Source organism: Equus quagga, chromosome 4 (genome assembly GCF_021613505.1).
Source record: "Equus quagga isolate Etosha38 chromosome 4, UCLA_HA_Equagga_1.0, whole genome shotgun sequence".
Lineage (NCBI taxonomy): Eukaryota > Metazoa > Chordata > Mammalia > Perissodactyla > Equidae > Equus > Equus quagga.
In genome coordinates this window covers 112,616,123-112,635,492 of record NC_060270.1, presented here as the reverse complement: position 1 = coordinate 112,635,492, position 19,370 = coordinate 112,616,123, and the positions used below count along the sequence as shown (strand labels likewise).

Below are 19,370 nucleotides of genomic sequence, written 5' to 3'. Positions count from 1 at the left end.
TCCAAGGCACAGGATTACATAAAACAATGTATTTTTAACTTAATGATCAGCTATGCACATTTGCAATCCTACAGGCTGAGTTCACCTGTAGTGAGCCATGCCTCTCATTTTGGTGTTTAGTCAAGCAGCTCACCTCCTCTCCCCCATTGTTGGGCTGCACCTAAGTTCACCAGAACTCTGGGCAGCTTAGGTCTACAGAGCAGCCCCACGCTCTCCAAAATTCCCAATCTTCTACCTTCCTCCATGCCTGTAATTAAGAATTACTGCAGTTTCTAGAAATCTATTTTAACCCAAGACTTAGGCATAACAATCTAATTATAGCATTGCTCATAATAGCAAAAGGTTGTTAACAATCCAGGTACCCCAAGACTGGAAATTGTTTAAGTAAGGGCCATCCATATAAACAAATACTGTAAAGCCATTTAAGATATTTTGACATTCTTAATGCTAAAGAAGTTGTATTTCAGGGATAAATGCTACCATATCAAACAAAATGCAAGGGAGATTGAAAAAACCAAAATGTTAGTGACTTTTAGCCTTGAGTGGTGTTTTCTTTGCTCCTCGCTCTTTTCCTCCAGCAAGTCTTTCATCACCTGGGTATTATAACATAAATGCCATGCCAATTTCTCTCCAACCACAAGACCAATTCCTTACACATTCCCAAGCAAAGATCCCCAGCTCCCTACCGCGGCTCCAAGCTTTAGTCCATCCTCCATTGTCTCACAGCGACACCTCCTCTGAAGTTCTTGCCCTCCTCCTCAGCTCCTTCCCCAATCTTGTAGTTGGAGAGTCTTCTCCTACCCACAGGACCCACAGGACGTCAATGCCTTGAAGCTAAAAGCCTCAGGGTTTCCAGCATCTGTGCTGAATGGCCCCAAACCCGGGCTTCCCACTGGGCTTCCTACTACCCTCCATCTCTCCTGACCACACAAGCCCTCACCCCTCCCAGCCCCGCCTGTCTCCCTACTCAACAGGGTTTCCATATAAACCATGTCAACCAGACTTGTCCCACACGCAAGATGCCCTTGTTCTCACTGACAGGACCTGATTAACAGCTCCCTCTTGTACCTTTCTGAGTCCTAAGACAGGCAAGCTCAGCTTTAGTTTAAAAAAAAAAAGGGTTCTCCCTAGAATATTCCAGTCTAGCTCTGCCCCCTTAGCTATGTGTCATTGGGCATTTTTCTCAACTTGGCTGGATTTACTTCCTCATCCTAGAGATACTACCCCACAAATGTATGGTTAGCATTAACATAAAATAACATTTGCTCATCTTTCATTCCCCTCAGGACTTGCTATCACCTTCTTCTCAGAATCTAATACTCTCCGGCTGGCTCCAAAGCACCGATCTCATACTCCATCCCCCTGGTATGCAAATAACTCAATTTTCTACCTGACCTTGAGCTATCAGGATCTCCCTCTCACTTTTTCTTCTGAAAGCAAAATAAAACACAAGTAGACCCCTCCTGCAGCACTCTCTAACGAGTGCCTTTGCCTCTCCTCATTATGAAACTACTGAAGCCAAGTCTAGTTTCTATTTCATTTATCAGCCCCTTAGTAGGTGGAGTTAAAGGTGGATACCATCTCCACCTCAAGGAACCCAGGCTGGAGAGACAAAAATAATTCCTGTACCATGACTGTCACGATACTTTTCACGTCTAATCGTCAAAACCCAAGTTCTCTCAACGTTAAGGATGGTGTGTGGACTTGGCAGTGGGGTGTGTGGGAGAAAGGACAGGGCTCCCACAAAGTGAAGGCTGAGGCTTAGCAACTGATGTTTCCTTCTCAAAAGTTGGGAGCCATACAACATTCACGGGCCCATCAATGCCAGAAAATGTCCAGGAACGAGAAGTGCCAGCTACTTGTCCTCTCTTCATTCCTACTCAGGACATTATTTCTAGGTTTTTGTCTCAGTTCCTCCACTAGATTGTAAATCCTTTAAGGGTAAGACCTCAGAATCAACTGTTACTGGTCAATGTTTTTAATGAAAACCACGTTAGTTCCACTTCATAATATTAAAACATGGTAACACCAGAAATGTTCCAAACCACCAATTTTGATTAACTCTAAAAGCTTAAGCTTCCCAATTACACACCTAAAAGGGTTGAATGACATTTGGGTTCTTAAGATTCTAAGAGTTTATGAAAGAAATACCTGTTTCTTTCAGATCTATATAGAATACTAGTTGTACGACTTCATTTAGCTTCATTTTCTCCCCACATGAATTTGTATGGGCTAAACGTAGTTTCTCATATAAGTCTAGAGCAAAAAAACTTTCTGTGAAGTGCCAGATTGTAGACATTTTAGGCTTTGTGGGCCATACTGTCACATGCGTTTTTTTACAACCCTGTAAAAATGTAAAAAAATATACTTAGTTCACGTGCCATATGAATATAGGCCGTAGTAGGATCTGACCCACAGGCTGTAGTTTGCCGACTTTGGTCTAAAGAATTGGGTTGAGAGCTTTTAAACTTTGCCCTTTTTGTATTTTGATTCTCTCAAATCCCAGAACAGGCCTCAAGGCACATTGTGCCTTTAATAAGTATTCGAACGGCTGATAAAAGCAAGCCAGGTATTGTGAAATTGCTGTTATTTCTTGGGTTGGCAAATGTTAAAGGAGAAGAAAACAACACTGTAAAAGTTCCTGGGCCCATATCACTGTCTGTCTGGCGATGGAGCCATCTTAGCTGATTTTCTTTTTTTTTTAAAGATTGGCACCTGAGCTAACGAGTGTTGCCAATCTTTTTTTTTTTTCTGCTTTTTCTCCGCAAATCCCCCCAGTGTATAGATGTGTATTTGTTTTAGTTGTGGGTCCTTCTAGTTGTGGCATGTGGGACGCCGCCTCAGCATCGCTTGATGAGCGGTGCCATGTCTGCGCCCAGGATCCAAAGCAGCAAAACCCTGGGCCCCCGAATCGGAGCATGCAAACTTAACCACTTGGCCCCGGGGCCGGCCCCTTAGCTGATTTTCTGACCACAGCTATTAGTCCTATCACCAAGCCAGGCCTTGTTCACAAGAGCTCACCCTTGACCTCCAGAAACTTGAGCCAAAACGGAGACTCCAGAAAAGGGAGAAATGGTCTTCTGTTTAAATATGAGAAAAAAAATTAGGATTCAGGGCAGTAAGATTGAGTAGTAAAGACAAAAAAAAAAAGGCACACAAGCTAGAAGAAACGTTTTATTATTAAAATAAAAAACTTTGTATAAAAGCATTACAGATCAAAAGCTCTATTTACATTTATTGATTCAAGGTCCAATTATGCATCAAACCCAGAACAGGCACAGCCAACAGGGTGCACATGCAAAGCAAAAGAGACACACAGACACTCAGAGTCCACCTCTACCACACGATTGATTAATGCAAAAAAGAGAGGAGGGGAGACAACACAGGAAATCTGCCCAGAAACTCAGCTGGCAGAGACATCAAGTTAACAAACTGCCAAAGGTCACCCATCTCCAAAAAGGCACTTCTCATTGTTCTAAAAGTGCTTAAAACCTGAACACGAACCCTGCGCCTAGCTTCTAATTTCTTCAAGAAAGCAAACACTGCAAATTGTAGGCTGGAATTACTATCAATTTTCCATGCAAAATGATCAAGAATTTGAAAAATTTTACATGGTCAACTGAAATAAACTTGGCAAACTACCATGATACTGAGGTCTTACACCATGAATTCAAATCAGCCTCTTCTCTTCCCCTAGGATGGTGAAGCCTCATCATCCTAATTCCCCAAGATGTCTTTTCTATACAATGATTTCAAGTCCAGCACTGCCCACAACCCTCGTGGTCCTGACTGTGTGTGCCACATGCCATGCGTAACCTCGTGGTGGAAGTAAATAGCAGCACCTAAGTCTCAACTGTGACAAATATTATAAGCATAAAACATGGAATATTCTCAGGAGAGGCATCTAAAGTAAGAGACTCCACTTTCCAACAGTTACCTAATTTTTCCACATGGTTTTAAGACTTTTGTGCCTTGATTCTGTTAAAAAAAAAAATGTCAACTAGTATGAACATTAAACCATACTCGTTTTTGTGTAAACTAGTTAGGGCTGTTGTCTGGAATTCAATAGATGTAGTTAGTTAACACCAATAACTGTGTTTCTACCTAAGTGCTTGGTTTTATGGGTGGATTCCGGGGCTATTTCAACACCAATTAAATCAAACATGTGTTCATAAAATTGTCATGTAAGAAGAATCCAGAAACTAAATGGTGGGAGAGACCACTGGAAATAGAGAGAGGCGGGTGGTATGGGGTGAGGGGTGGGGGAAAGCAAAGGAGAAATTGCAAGAGGGCAAAGTAGAGCTAGCAATATACCTCTGTGATGCTCAGAAACACTAGGACATCTAGTGAGATTAACTTGATTTGAGTTTCCTATAAAAAAGACTGATCATCAAAATTGTTAACTTGGGTTTCAATCGCATGACAAAATTGAAAACTTTAACAAGGAAGATATGCGCAGTGGAAGGCAGGTAGTGGATCTTCCAGATATCATGCTTGCATTTCAAACTCCTGTTTCAGACTGAAAAAGACAAGGAAACACGTCACGATATAGTTTTCAACCCAAGAAGAATGTTATTATTGAGTTATACGTATGGTCGAGTGCACACATTTCAAAGTGTAAAACTTGAACTTTTATCCACACACATGCACTCAGGTCACTGCCATCCAGATAAAGATATAAAATGTTTCCAACACTCCAAAAGACTCCCAATGTGCCCCTTTCCAGTCAATACCTGCACCCCAGCCCCAAGATAAAGACCACACATCATCTTTTTATTAAGACACATAAATGAATGTAAGATTTGGGTGTGAAAAAGAGAAAATAAACCAGCCATTACCTTTTCAAGTAAGCATGCACATTCCCAAAGCCATGGTATTTGGCTAAATACACAAGGACCCCGGTTGCACACCGCCCGTCTCGCTGCCGACAGAAACTGCAGTTGCAGATTCCACGACAAGGTGGGCAATGCCAGTTCTGAAGGAGAATTGTGAAAAGGTACGATTAAATCAAATCTTACTTTCCTCCCTTACTTATCTACTCCTATTTAACCTCTAAAGTGGGTATTATCAATTGCATTTAACTCTTTATCTTTTCATGGATTAAAAAAAAAAACCTTAACATGGTTAATATCCATTAGTCATGCCAAATGTTCCCTAGGAAATCCAGCAGGAGTTACACAGCAACTACCAGGGGTAAATGGAGAATCAGCTTCCCCTGAACGGCCGGTCCCAAGCCCTCTGGAAGTGGCTCACAACCTCCCAGCACCAACACAACGAATTCACCTGCGTCCCCTGAAAGGAATGCCCCCACAACACTGAGGGCTCAATCCTTTCACTGATGCCTTCTTTCTGGCCCTATTAGCTTGCAGCTGACCTTCAAGCCCATAGGACCATCCCTTAAGGCACCTACTGGATCCAGCAGAGCATCCTTGACCTCTTCACCATAACGGTTTCGAAGGCAGGGACCGCAGAATTGACCTCGAACGCCCCAGCACTCTGGGTTTCTGCAGTTTGTTTTGGTATCAATAGTTTTCTGGCGGCACTGATGACAAGTAGATCCCTACGAATAACAGGCAAATAAGAAGAAAAAAAATCACCGCTTTTTGTAGAGAAAAATGGTGTAAAGAATGTCCTTCTTTGTGTGGAAGGTCTGACATTTTGTCTCTGAATCCTATTTCACATCTACATACACAAGTATTTGCCAGGGCATGCAAAGTATCTACAAGGATGGCGGTTTCATTCAAATATTAATGCAGTCAGCCCTCATATCTGTAGCTTCTCCATCCACAGGTTCAACGAAACGAGGATCGAAAGGCTTACAATGTGTCTGTAACTGAATATGTACAGACTTCTTTTTCTTGTCATTATTCCCTAAACAACACAGTATCACAACTATTTACAGAGCACTTACATTGTATTAGGTATTATAAATAACCTAGAGATGACTTAAAGTGTATGGGAAGATGTTCGCAGGTTATATGCAAACACTATGCCATTTTATATATGGGACTTGAGCATCCGTGGATTTTGGTACGGGGGGAGCGTCCTAGCGCCAATGCACCATGCATACCGAGTACCAAGAGATGACTGCATTATGAAAACTACTTTTCTTTAAGACAAGAACTCATCATGCAAAAAAACCCCTGCCCACATCCTTTTTTGGCTTGAGCACACCACCATATCGCTAGCACCTATCTATGTAGACACACGTAATCGATACATAGTAAACACAGGTTGAATGAATCAATTTCTACATTAAGAGAAAAGATTTAACGCTACTGAAGATTTACCAAGAGGGCTAAATCCAAGGACGCTTCAAGACTCTTCTCTTATATGAACAAAACACACAGGCACACATCCCACACGTTAGGATCTTTAGAACATCAGCAAAATTCGAACGGAAGCTATCCTTCCTCTCTCACGGATGTTTACATTTTTAGACATAATTCAGAGGCTCTTACCAATGAACGGTTGTATATCTTCTCTCGAGAGTTGTTGCAGATGTTCTCCAAGTCTTCCTCTGTGATTTCCTCCACGGGTCGAATTACGTGTGGGAGGGTCATGGACCCCGGGCGGCGACCTCGGGGCACGTCATCTCCCTGCACAAGAAGAAGCATGCAACAGTGTCCTTACTGGCTCTCCCCAGCTCTGAATCTCAGATAGTTGATTGTAATTCCTGCACAGAGAATTCGACCTGGAAACCCTTCTTAGAGCTTATGGAGAGGGGGCAAGTCATAAGTCTACTAAGGACAATAGGATGACATTATGGAGATGATTCCTACAGTTAATAAAAGCTGAAGAAAACACTCTCTCACCTACTCCAAAAAAATCATCAAATAAGTTTATGTGACATTCACATTCTGAATGGTTTGACAACACCATTTAATACGGATCATCTGGTGTGGAGGCTATGTGTGTACCTGTGCTGTGTACATGATGCTGGGCCTACAGAAGAGGAAAGACAGAAGAGCAGGCACAAATGCGGAGCACTCACGTTCATGTAGCCATCCACGGCCTTCCTCTTCCTCACCAGCATGTACTTATCCTCCTCCTCCTCCTCCTCCTCCTCCTCCTCCTCTGTGGGTAGAGCACTAAGGGACCCAAGGATCCGGGACCTCGACCTGGTAAGAGGACGCGCTCTCCGCTCAGGGTTTCTTCTGCAAGCAACACCTGGGAACGTACGCCTTCGGGGTGTCTTTGATTGCTAAACAAAACACACAGGACGGAACTCATTTATTCCAGAACAAAGAGAAGCGGCACCTCCTCCTTAAGTATGTTTTCATTTAAGTAAAAGGACAGCTCCATTTTCTCATTTTCTTTGTCCTTTCTATAATGCATCAAAAATGAGCCCAAAAACAATACAGCCATTGTAATTCTGCTTTTGTAACATCTAGCCTGGTTTCTCTCAAATGAGAGATGATCTACTCGCTTTTCTACTCAATAAAAGCGCAAGAACGGATCTCGTTTTCCAAAGAAAGCTTTTCCACGACATCTCTTGGGCCCTGAAACATACTCACTGTTTCTATATTGCACAAGAGAGAAATGTATGTATGGTTTTCCTTCTTCCATTCCTTGTGTGCTTCTTCCCTTTCTCCTCAGGGAGAGGTGGGGAAAGGAAGTCTTATCTTTTGTACCACAGCAGACACACCACATTCCCCTGAGTGGCACCAGCTTAGTTCCTCAGAACATAATCACATATATTAGGCCATGACTTGGTTAAGAAAATTGTTTTTTCCTTCTTTTTTCTCATTCTCAGATTTTAAAAACATCGATTCCATGGCATCCATCTACCATGTGGGAGGAATGTGCTAATGCTGGGAATACAGAAAAAATTTCTTTACAATCTTGACTCCCTGCCCTTGAGAGGCTTAGTCTACTTGGGAAGGAGAAAAATAACCAATCAAAACGGGTTTGAGTACTACAGGAGTTCACACGAGGCCACACCTGCCCCAGGAGGCAAGGAAGAACTCCCAGAGATCTGTCAGAGGTGTCCTCTATTTCCTCTTAGTCCGTCTATAAGACCACACAAAATAAGGAAACTGGATTCTAAAATATCCTAACAAATCTACCTTAGACCCGCCCAAAATCCTACCACACGAACAAGCACTTACACTTACTGCACGGGGGCCCGGGAGGGAACGCCGTCCGGGGAGCGCGCCGGGGAAGCTGTCTAATTCTGACATCAGTTTTGCAAGCTGAAAAGGGAATACAGAAATGATGGGTACAGAACCGCTGCTGAAAATGAACCACCTCTGGAAATGACAGTAGCACATCTCAAAGAGTTTCTCATTTCCCCTATACACTTACCAAGACTTTAACAGATTAAAAAAGAGACAAGTTAGTTTAGGGAAAGAAATCCATTTTAAAGCACATGTTATGAAGACTTCACAGCTACGGTGAAAATAATTCTTAGGACACAGATACAAGCAACAAGTGGCTTAGAGAAGAGCCGGGAAGAGTTAGTTCTAACACACTCAAAGTCAGATACCTACCATGGCTTTGTTTTGCTTTATATTTAAAGCCCTTTTCTCCAAAAAATTCATGCCATTTTCATCTTCTGAATCCGAACTGGAATCGGTCACAGAATTCTCCGAGGGTTCGGGGGGTGCTGCTCTTTTGTTGGCTGCCCCCCTGGTGTTTCGCGTTGGAAATTTCATCGCCACCCGGAGAGGCCCGGCCCGTCTACACTGGCTGCGGGTCCTGCAGCCCGCACGGTCTGACTGCACCGCCTGCAGTCTCTAGTCAATCAGAACAATCGAGTCATTAATGACTTGTTGATGGTTGGACAGGCTACCCCCGCACGACTACAAAATCCCTTCTGGACAAAAGACACTTCCAGCAAATAAATTTTAATTGAACACTTTCTTTGTCAATTTTAATTGACAGCTCTGGGTAACAAAATCAGGAATTACAAATACAACAATCTGAGTGCAGCCGAACTAACGTAGCCCATCTGGGACACACAGTTATCTTCACAGCCCCTAGCCCAGTGGTTCGGAGCTAACTTTTTAAATGCAGAAAATCCAGCTCCCTTTTTAATTTCTTTAACAGTAGATCTTTCTATCTTTATGCATTTTAAAAGAATTCCTATACGTACAAATATGTGTTCTCCCATAAACATGGTTTTGATGCTTATGGCAATATTAAACTTTACTAAAGATGTCAATGCCCTAATCTACTTTTTAAAAAACACTGTGGTAAAATATACGTAACATAAAATGTACCATTTTAACTATTTTTAAGTGGACAGTTCAGTGGCATTAAACATAGTCACACTGTTGTCAACAATCACCACTATCCATCTCGATGGAATACTATGCAGCAATAAAAAGGGACGGAGTACTGGCTCCCACCACAACATGGAAGAACCTTAAAAACAGTAAGCTAAGCTAAAGAAGCCAGTCACAGAAGACCACACATTATATGGTGCCATTTATACAAAATGTCCAGAATAGGCAAAACTACAATGATAGAAAATAGACTGGTGGTCGTCAGGGACTGAGGGTGTTGGGAAAGGAATGCAAAGTGACCATTAATGGGTGCAGGGTTTCTTGGTGGGGTAATGAAAATATTCTAAAATTGACTGTGGTAATGGTTGGGGAAAAACAAACACACAAAAAACGAGAGAGAGAAGAAAACATATTACTCATAAAGTCCCAGAAATGGAAGACTCGTTTTTTAACATTCAAAACTTTCTTAAATCCCCACAGCTTTTAGTACTTTCCATGTACTTTCAGTGCGCACGAATTGAGAGAATGTAAAGGGACAAAAACTTTTATGAATTCTTATGACTTTTAATGTTATTAATGGCAACAAATAGCATCTACAAAGAACTGAAACACTGCCCAGAAATGATTCAACCTTCTCTATTCAATGTTGGGGTCCCATCCAGATTTGCACACGAGCCCGCCATAACTCCAACACACACTGCTTTAGACCAACATCAGTTATTAGAGGAAACACTACACTATCATGAAGTAAGAGAGTGACAAAACACTCCTTGGTCAGGCGCTCTCACTTATGTCTGTGTCACTCAAGTGTGGTCCCAGGCAGTGGACCAGTGTCAGACCACAGTGAGCTGAGGAGCATGCCCCTCACTGTAAAGCAACACACTGCTTCCTTTAATGAGAAAGGCTTGCTAACAAGAAAATAGCTGCAGAACTAAACAGTATGCTCAGGGAAGGTGGGACCAAGGTGCAGCAGCAGCAGCAGCAGCAGCCTGTGCAGGACGACAGAGGTTTAAGGTAAGCCAGCATGCACAAGAAAAGCCGACCGAGGAGCAAAGGTGGAAGCAGGAAGGGCCCTGATTGTTATTATTCACACTCAAGCTGCTATACCTGAGTTCTCACAAGTTTTCCAGATGCGGGCATGGATCCACCATGGGAACCAACATTTACCAAAGGCCTGCTCTATGCCAGGCACCAGGCTGCGTACTTTGACTTAAATCCAGATGCAGCTCATCCTAAGGCCACACGTGCTTCCTTTGATTAGGCGGGATTTCTGTGGCAAGGGAAATCTGGAGGTTGGCCAATTTCATCTCACCAGTTTCCAAGATTTTCAGAGCCTACAAAATGTTCGGGCTTTACAAGTAGGACTACATTAGCAAAAACTGCTTTGAAACATGAAGGAAATACTCTTAGAATGTTAAAAAGATCAACAAAATCTTCTGGCACGACTAAAACAAAAATTACAAGAAAAAAATTTTTTTAAAGCAAGTGTGTCATGCCTCTAAATGTACCTTACTCTTGATATTGGTGAAATTCGCAAACTCACCATTCCATCTTGTATCTCACTCTCTGAGAAACCGCAAAATGATTCATCGTCAGAGTCGGCATGAAAAATACTGGCCAGCTCGTTAGTGACATCTGGCCTTGGTTTCTGTAAAAATCCACAATGGTCTAACACATCTTGCACCTCACTTTCTGAAAAGCCGCAGAAAGATTCATTATCAGAGTCCTCATAAAAAACATTTGCCAGTTCTTCACTGATATCTGACCTGAATTTAGGTTTCTGTAAAATAAATAAATAAATGTGGTTGTGCATTTTTTTTTCCTTTTTCAAGAACCAATTTTCCATAAACCGTGCAGAGAGCAAATCACATTTACAAGTGCACTACAAGTGAAAAGCTTTTGTTACAAAGAAAAATGGTTCAGAGGTTTACAAATGATTTCTGAGTTGTTATGGCAAATCATCAAGCATGTTAGGTTAGGCGACATTTCAAAAGGATAGAATAAGTAGCTAATCTACCTCCAACAATTACTACCTAGAACCACAGCAAAAAGTGAAATGAAATTACAGTGCATACTGTTATTTTCATAACGGCTGTATAGAAATGTAGGCAAAAAGCAAGCAGTTTTAATCACGCACAAAGCATTTGGGGCATTTTGAGCACTGCAGACTCAATTCTGTTTATTCTCAGGCAGCACTTACCGTGTTTGCAAAATTATCAGAAGCAAAACTGTCACAACTGTCATCAGAGGATGACGAGGTTTCCATGGAAATCAACTTCACATATCTGAATTTCTTGAAGTTCTTCTTTGCTCTGCGATCCTTTTGCTGCAAATGGAAATGGCAACACTGTTAAGTGGGCTGCTTACTCCAGTATCCAACTAAAGACATCATTTCTGAGTTTAGTAGGTTCAAACAGCACAGAGTAGATATGTCCATTTCTTGTACCCTATGTAAAAAAAGCAGGATTTGTAATTGTTACAAATTATTTTTTCAAAACTAGGTAAAATCCTAAAAAGGGATCCTTCTGAAGGAAAACTGTAATGGTATTTATCCATTTATTCAAACATCTGTAGAGCTACCCGTCTACCCACTTTAAGAGCTCCCAAGCTCTTAGCATGCATGATACTGAGCTCCCAAGGAGTTTAATGCTAAGCTCCTAAAATCTGCCCCTTTTAAAAAAAATTAGACTGTACTTATAAAAGGACATTTCAAAAGTACAAAATGGTAGAGTGATTTCCCTCCCTCAGCCAAAATCAAGCTAATGAGGTCTTTTTATGTAAGCTTTTGGGCTCTGTACTGTGATGCTAATTGCCCCAAACTACAAAAACCAGGCAGCACTGCCACTTCAAGATGGCAGGCTTTCCAAGCAGGAGGGGTCCAGTGATTTCGGCACAAGTCCTTACAAATCGAATATATCAACCCAGTGAACAAATTTTGTACAAGGAGCCAAGTTAAAGGTCAAACAGCACTCCAAAGCCAGGGAGAATGCCCGATTCTCCCTCTGTGCTCTCAGCCTGGCCTGACATTCAGCTCTCTCTGCAGGCCCCTTCGCTGGACAAGTCTTCAGTTTTTAGAAGTCCTTTCATAAGGCACAAATTACTTGTAAATATGAAAATGGTTTCTTCATTCATCAACACTGAACAACCTGGCACTGCTCATCAGAAAACGCAATTGGCATCTACCTCACGTAAAAAAGACAGCAGTTTCTGCCATTTCTTAATATTTAATGAAGTTTCTTAAATGTTGCATTAGTTCCCGTATTTTTACCTCCTTAAATATGGCCATGGAATAGCAGAAGCGGCTCCTTACACTGAAAACTTTGAAAGGGCAAGCTCTGCTTTGAGTCCCACAAAATAATTCCCAGATGTGAGGTGCCAGGTGAACAGAACACTCTTGACCTTCTTTCTACACCTAACATTATGCACTTTCGTCTCTTGCAAATAAAATTATTTTCAGGATGATGGTACCCAACCATCCTATGCTCCTAAGTAGACTCCATTCAATCATCTTTGTCTTTTCTCCTTTTAGAAAGGCAGGAAAGTGTGATACAATAGGTGGAGATACTATCTACTAAAAGCGATCTCAGAAACTCTCCATTTTTTCAGATAAATTCAAGGACCCAGGAAGGTGAAACAGACTGCATAAGATCCCAGGGCCAGAAGGAGAACCCAAGACTGCAATCTCCTAAAACAGCACTGCCTTGCATTACTGCAGGAATTATTGCCATCTACTCACGAATCTACCTCCAAGCAGGGACCCAAGATAGCCTCAAGCCAGGCATTCTCCTGGAAGCTGTCAGAGAAATACAAGTCAGCACATGCCAAGAGTTAGTCACCGGGCAAACCTATGCCTGCCGGATACATAGAAAGAAGCAAGGAAAACGGTCACGGTTGAGACGAACTTTTCTGGAAGGCAGGTAATAACTAATTCCGTCATTTAGTAGGTGTGTTTTTTTGTGCCAGGCGCTAGCTGTGCTTTCACATTACCATGTTTAATTCCTCGCCACAAAGGTGCTATAACTATTCCCACTTAACAAATGGGGAAACTGAGGCTCAGAGACGTGAAATGCATTACTCAAGTCACACGATGGCCCAACTTTGAACCCAGCCAAGGCAGATTTCAAGCACAGCCACACACGGCTTTCCTCATCCTGAAGGCCAACGCCCAGTTCCACCCGGGACGAGATGTGTCTCTGAAACCACGCCCTCCCGCACCCCAGAACCCCAGCCTCCCCACGTGTGTCCCTTACCCCTGATGTTTGTTTTAAGCGTGTCACTTTCTTCCTTTTCACCCAGCCCCCACCTTCTAACCTCTCCTGGGGCAGACTCTACGTTCCGGTTTCCGTTAAAGCAAAAAGTAACGTTCCCTTCAGGGCAACGTCCTGCAGCTGAGAGTAAGGCTGGGGGTGGGGCAGGGAGTGGCAAAGGAGCAAATTGTCGGCGAACATTTTGGACCCCCAGGTCCTTCAGTGGCGCTTAATCACCAACTGGGACTAAAGACGCCTCCCGCGATGTGCACAACCCAAGTTCTAAAGAGACTGGTTTGCGAGATCTTTAAACTTCAAACCCACCGACCCTCAGCGGTTAGAAGCGGCGGCCGGCGTGGTTGGGGCCAAAGCGGGTGGGGAGCGCACCCAAGGGCCCCCCAGAGCGCGCGGGAGGAGCCGCGGCGAGCCACCCATCCGCCCGGAGCTGCGCGCAGGAAAGGGCTGGGCGGCTGCAGAACAAACTCCAAAGAGCAGGGAGGGCGATGCTCCCCTCCGCGCCCCACCCGCCGGGCTCGGGCCAGTGGACACAATGGGGGACCGGCCAGCCCTCGCCGCTGTCCGGCCCCGGCGCACGTGCCCCTCGGGCACACGTGGCCTCGAGCTCCCCTGCGCTGCCAGCCATCCTGCAAACGGCTCAAATCTCCGAACCGCCCGCGCGCCGGGTGCGCACGCCTAGCGGGCACGGCCCCCGGCTCCGCATTACACCAAGTGCACAAAATCTGGGGCTCGCCTAAACGGGCGCCGCCCAGGACGGCCACCAGTTGATAAGCAGCACTCCGCCGGCGGAGCTGCAGGGAGTCGGCCCGCGCCCGGCACCCCCGCGCCCGCCCCTCGGGTTCGGCCGCCCAGCCCTCACCGGCCGGCGGCGAGCGTCCATGCTGGCGGCGAGCGCCCAGGTCGGCGCTCGAAGCGCGGAGAGCGGAGCAGCCGCGCGCGCCGCGTCCCACCGAGCAGGAGGAGCCGGCGCCGCGCGGCCGGCGGGCGGGGCGCGCAGACCCGGGCCCGAGGGGCGGGGCCCGGCCGGCTTTCCCGCGTCGGGGCGCAGGTCCTGCAAGCTGTGCTAACAGCCCGCCCGGGCGCGAGCCTCGCGTGGCCCCGGGGCAGAAACCGGCCCCCCAGATATTCTGAACAGAGCGATCGCCCTGGAGTCTCCTAAAATCCGCCTTGCAAGACTGGCGGTTTTAGGGCTCCAGAGCCCCTCTCTTTACGTGGCTGCACGGTCCTGAGCGAATGGCGCGAAAGTGGTTCGTATTGCTCCGGGGTTAGCAGGCTGATTTGCATGAATTCCGGGGCTGGGAGAGGAAAAGTGGAGATGGGGGATGGAGAGCGGCGCGAGTCCCGCCCGGCTTGGCACCCAGCACTCTCACTGCGGCGTGCGGTTTACAGTATTAAAAGTCAATTTAAAAATCAAAGAATCGAGCACGAACTCTCCCCTTGATTAGCCCTGTCACTGTCCCTGGGTGTAGCACCTCTTATCTGGTAACCAGACCATTATCTGAAGCAATAACGTGAGTTAAATCCTGATCTTTCTTTCCAGAAAGCTCATGAAGCTGAGCTGTTATTTTACATAAGACTTGTGGTTTTTAAATTAGAGAAAACGGCACTGCTTGGTTAAGACTTATCTATGGGATAATGAAGTCTTTAGAGATTATCTGTGTTAAAACGTTTTGGCGATCCTTTCTCCCGTCGGAATTTATAATTACCTAAACCACAACGAACGTGAGATATTTTTCGTCGCCCTCTTAATCAAACCTGACATTACGACGAAATAAAGTGAGGCTTTTTTATTTCTTATGAAGAGCAGGGGGGAAAGTTGCTTTTAGAAGAAAAAGTCAAATAAACGGCGTTGTTTTAAAAGACCTTAATTATAATCTTACATTTAAGACAAGCGCTTGAAACGACAACATTCGAATTTTCCTCCTTCAAAACTTTTCTCTCCGGAATGATTCCTTAGCAGTAAGAGAGCATGCGTGGACACACTGCGTTCCTCTTCAGACGTGCTGAATACGAAAACTTGTGAGCAAGTAATGATGCACGAGAACAATGGATTGCAGGAATTGGAAGGGGCTTGGTCTGAGCCTTTGAGCCTTTCTAAAACACGCCTGCCCACGGTCACTGCCATAGTGCAAGGGACAAAGAACTCACGGTCTGGAAGGTAGGCGCCGGGAGAAGAGCCTGTTGGTCTGTCTGGCGAAATTCCTGGCAGGAGCGGGGACCCTCCATAAATATTTGTTGAGTAAATAAACAACGATATGAATGGTGAATGAACTGAAATTGTCCTTAGTGCTGTGTCCTGGGGAATACAATCTTGTGCCACTAAAATTAAATATATGACAATTTGGAATTGTGAAACATAAAGTAGGAGAAGATTAAGTCACTTTGTTTATGAGAGCTTCTGTTAGGAAAATTCTTAGTTCTCCTGGGGCATTAGAAAATAATTTAGTTTACATATTTTTTAAGGTTAAGATCTCTGGTCTGTCAGTCTTTTTAATCATCAGGAAAATGCAAATTAAAACAAAGAGTACAGTTTCACTTAGACTGGCAAAAATTAAAAAGCGTGATAATATCAGGTGCTGGTAAGGATATGAGGAAATCCCTGCAGTGACGTCAGTAGTGTAAATTTTTACTCCAGAGGGCAATTCAAGAATATTTAGTAAAACCCAGCAAAACCACTTCCAGATATATACTCTAAAACAAAGTTTTTCACACTGCAGGTTAGAACCCATTGGTGAATTGTGAAATCAATTTAGTGGTTGCAACTAGCATATTTTTTTCTTCTATCTTTCTTTTTGGAACAGAATTTAAAAAATAAGTGTAGTAAGTGTGAGTATTGTTTCCTGAAACTTTTGTGTCACTTTCACGTGTGCTGTATAAAATGTGTATTTCATATTGTGCTTCACCATCAACAAAGTTTTCAAGATCCTGTCCTGGAGAATGTGCGTGATGAATCTTGTACTGATGCGCTCTCATTTATTCGTTCAGTGAAGGATTGCCAATGCCTATTACATCAGGCACTATCCTGAGTACTGGAGACACAAAGCCCAGGGAGTTTACATTCTAGTGGAGGAACAGAAGTAAACAAATAAGATCATTTCAGGTGTGATAACTTCTGAGAAGAAAAATAAAAGGAAGATAAAAGGATAGGAAATGAATGAGGGACTAATTTAGATAAGAGAAACAGGAAAGGCTTCTCCCAGGAGGTGTCATCTGGTCAGGAACCTGAATAAAGTAAGGGAGGAAGCCAAAGGAAGATGAAGAGAGTGCTGGCTGCAAGACAGAACGAACAGCTGGTTCAGAGGCTCTGAGGCAGAGAGCAGAAGCAGCCCAATCCGCTGGACTGTGGAGAGCTAGGGAAAGAGAGGGAGATGGGCCAGATCACGTGGGACCTTCCTGGCCACGGGAAGAGCTTTAGATTTTATCCCAGGTATGATGGGAAGGAATTTGATGAAGGAAAGACCCAATGTGACCCCATGGGCTGTGTGAACTGTAAAGTGAAGGGGAGCAAGGTGGAAGGTGGAGACACTTGGGAGCCTCTGGAGGAGAAAATGATGGCTTGGACGGGGGTAGTCGTGAGATGAGGAGAAGCGGTCAGATTTAAGATATATGATTTTGAAGGAAGCGCTATCAGACCTGAGGGATGGATGGTTCATTCCTATTAGCATTGTGTATCACAGTAAAGTATTGCAAACAACCTAAATGCCCCTCCGAAGGGAAATGGGTACATGAACAGTGGTATATTCATACAGTGGAACAAATGAACGGCATTTGTTGATGTAGAGAAATCTTAATGTTGAATGAAAAAGCTAACTGCAAATGTTCCGTAAGGTATATCCTTTATGCACATTTTAAAAACAAAACATACCTAAGTTGTGAAAATATAATGGACGAGCATAATGGGATAGAGTAACACTCTGAGGAAGGAAAGGAGGAGGAAAGAGGAGAGTGAAGCCTTCGACTCTATCATGAATGCTTTCTTTAAAAAGAAATGGTATGCAGCAAACACTATGGCAAAGTGTTCAGTGTGTTAAATGTGAGGGGTGAGTACATGAGTGTCTTTTATACTTTTACTTTCTGGGGGGGCTTTTTTTGGTATCTGAAACATTTTATAATAAAAAAAATTTAATTTTGAAACATTTATCCTGTCAATCAAGAGATATATTTGTAGTGTTAAATATGCAGTCCCTTTTCAGGGTCCCATAAATGGGAATGCAGGTTCCTCTTGCAATTTTAGGTGCCTCGTAAAGGTTTTAAGTCACTAAGTTAGTTATATACTGGTACCTATGTTCATTTTGAATGAAAGACTCAAAATGACTAAGAGTGGAAATTGGGTGTGCAGAGCATGATGAGGGCCCAGCCCACAGCAGCAGGTAAGAGAATGACATTTCCTAAGCACACACCTGACATTTGCAGACACTGTCTGCTGTGAGGGCTGTAAATACAGTCAATACTGACTACCACCTAGAATGACTGTAGGTGGAATTTTATTTTATTTTTTCTTCTTCTCACCAAAGCCCCCCAGCACATAGTTGTATATTCGAGTTGTGAGTGCCTCTGGTTGTGTTATGTGGGATGCCACCTCAGCATGGCCTGATGAGCTGAGCCATGTCCACACCCAGGATCCGAACTGGCGAAACCCTGGACCTCTGATGCAGAGTGCGCGAACTTAACCATTTAGCCACGGGGCCGGCCCCAGTAGATGGAATTTTAAATCTGTAACACACTCCCAAATACCGGTCTCCTGTTAAAGAGCTTTGACTTTTCTGGGCTATTATGAACTTTAAGGACTGTTGAGTGTTGTCCTGTAGCTTTTATTCACTTTGCACAAAGAATTCCACTTCCTATTGTTAAGTTGGAAACTTGACCCTGAGGTTCTGAACACTCAGCACTTGTGTAAGAAGGTGAGCCGAAGTCAAATTGAATCCAAGATGATTGCTTTTAGGACAAAGAAGGCTACAGCTATTAAGATGTATCATTTTTAGATGCAATTTCAAAATAAAGCTAATGTCCCAAGGGAGGTGCTGCTCTGAGTGCCACACACCTTTCCTCCTCTCTGGCCGCGGAACCTGAACCGCAGCGGCTCTGCGGAGTCGAGACCTTCGATACACCATCCACAGCCCGAGACAAAGCACTGGAAAGAGTTTTCAGTGTTTGTGGATACAGACAGGTGCAGTCTGTCAGGTCACAAATATCTATTTTCAGTCACCCCCTAATTATAGATTTACCTCCCCAGTGCCTGCTTTCAGGATGCACAAAGGCAAGAAACCTAAAAGGCCTAAAGTTACCCTTCCATTGCCAGAAGCCACTCCGTGGGACGGCCCAGCCCATTCCCACTGTGGTTTAGTTTAGTCCACAAATCCTACCGCTCCAGACTGTACTGGTATGTTTGCTTTTGATCCTATGTCCACACTGTTTTAAGTAGGTCAGTTTGCTGACATCTGATACCTGGTTAGAGAAAGGAATATGGAAACATGAATGCAAACGTGGCCATTTTTAGAGAGAGGAAATATATGTTTTTTCCTGGCTAAGCTTTGTTCATTGTGAAATATTTAACCTCTAGTGTTGAAGCATTATTAAACACAGGATGAGATAAAGTCAAGTTTTAATTACTGAACATTATGGAAACTGAATTATAACTATAACCTAACTCTGCCTACATTTTACCATCCACATCTCCCCTCTAACCTGTTCTCCCTTCCATAACTTTTTTTTTAATTTGCACCTGGCAAAATTTTTTGTATGAGGATGCAGATATCTCTTCGAGATAGTGATTTTGTTTCCTTTGGATATATACCCAGAAGTGGGATTGCTGGATCATATGGTAATTCTATTTTCAATTTTTTTAAGGAAGCTTCATACTGTTTTCCATAACTGG

At 43.7% G+C, this 19,370-nt stretch overlaps 1 protein-coding gene across 2 annotated transcripts; it reads right to left on the bottom strand.

Annotated features, from left to right (window-relative positions):
- Positions 1–3,161: 3,161 nt before the first annotated feature.
- On the bottom strand, positions 3,162–14,458 carry CDCA7 (cell division cycle associated 7). Of its 2 annotated transcripts, XM_046659810.1 has the most exons (10): positions 14,355–14,458; positions 11,431–11,556; positions 10,774–11,010; positions 8,493–8,738; positions 8,112–8,195; positions 6,995–7,204; positions 6,462–6,599; positions 5,411–5,560; positions 4,839–4,975; positions 3,162–4,519 (listed from the first exon to the last, which is right to left on the bottom strand). In XM_046659810.1, exons 1-10 carry the CDS (start codon positions 14,373–14,375, stop codon positions 4,489–4,491), a joined length of 1,380 nt encoding a protein of 459 aa, XP_046515766.1. In that variant the 5' UTR covers positions 14,376–14,458; the 3' UTR covers positions 3,162–4,488. The 2 variants fall into 2 exon arrangements, with proteins under 2 accessions (XP_046515766.1, XP_046515767.1); XM_046659811.1 differs by lacking the exon at positions 10,774–11,010.
- Between the last annotated feature and the right edge of the window lie 4,912 nt (positions 14,459–19,370).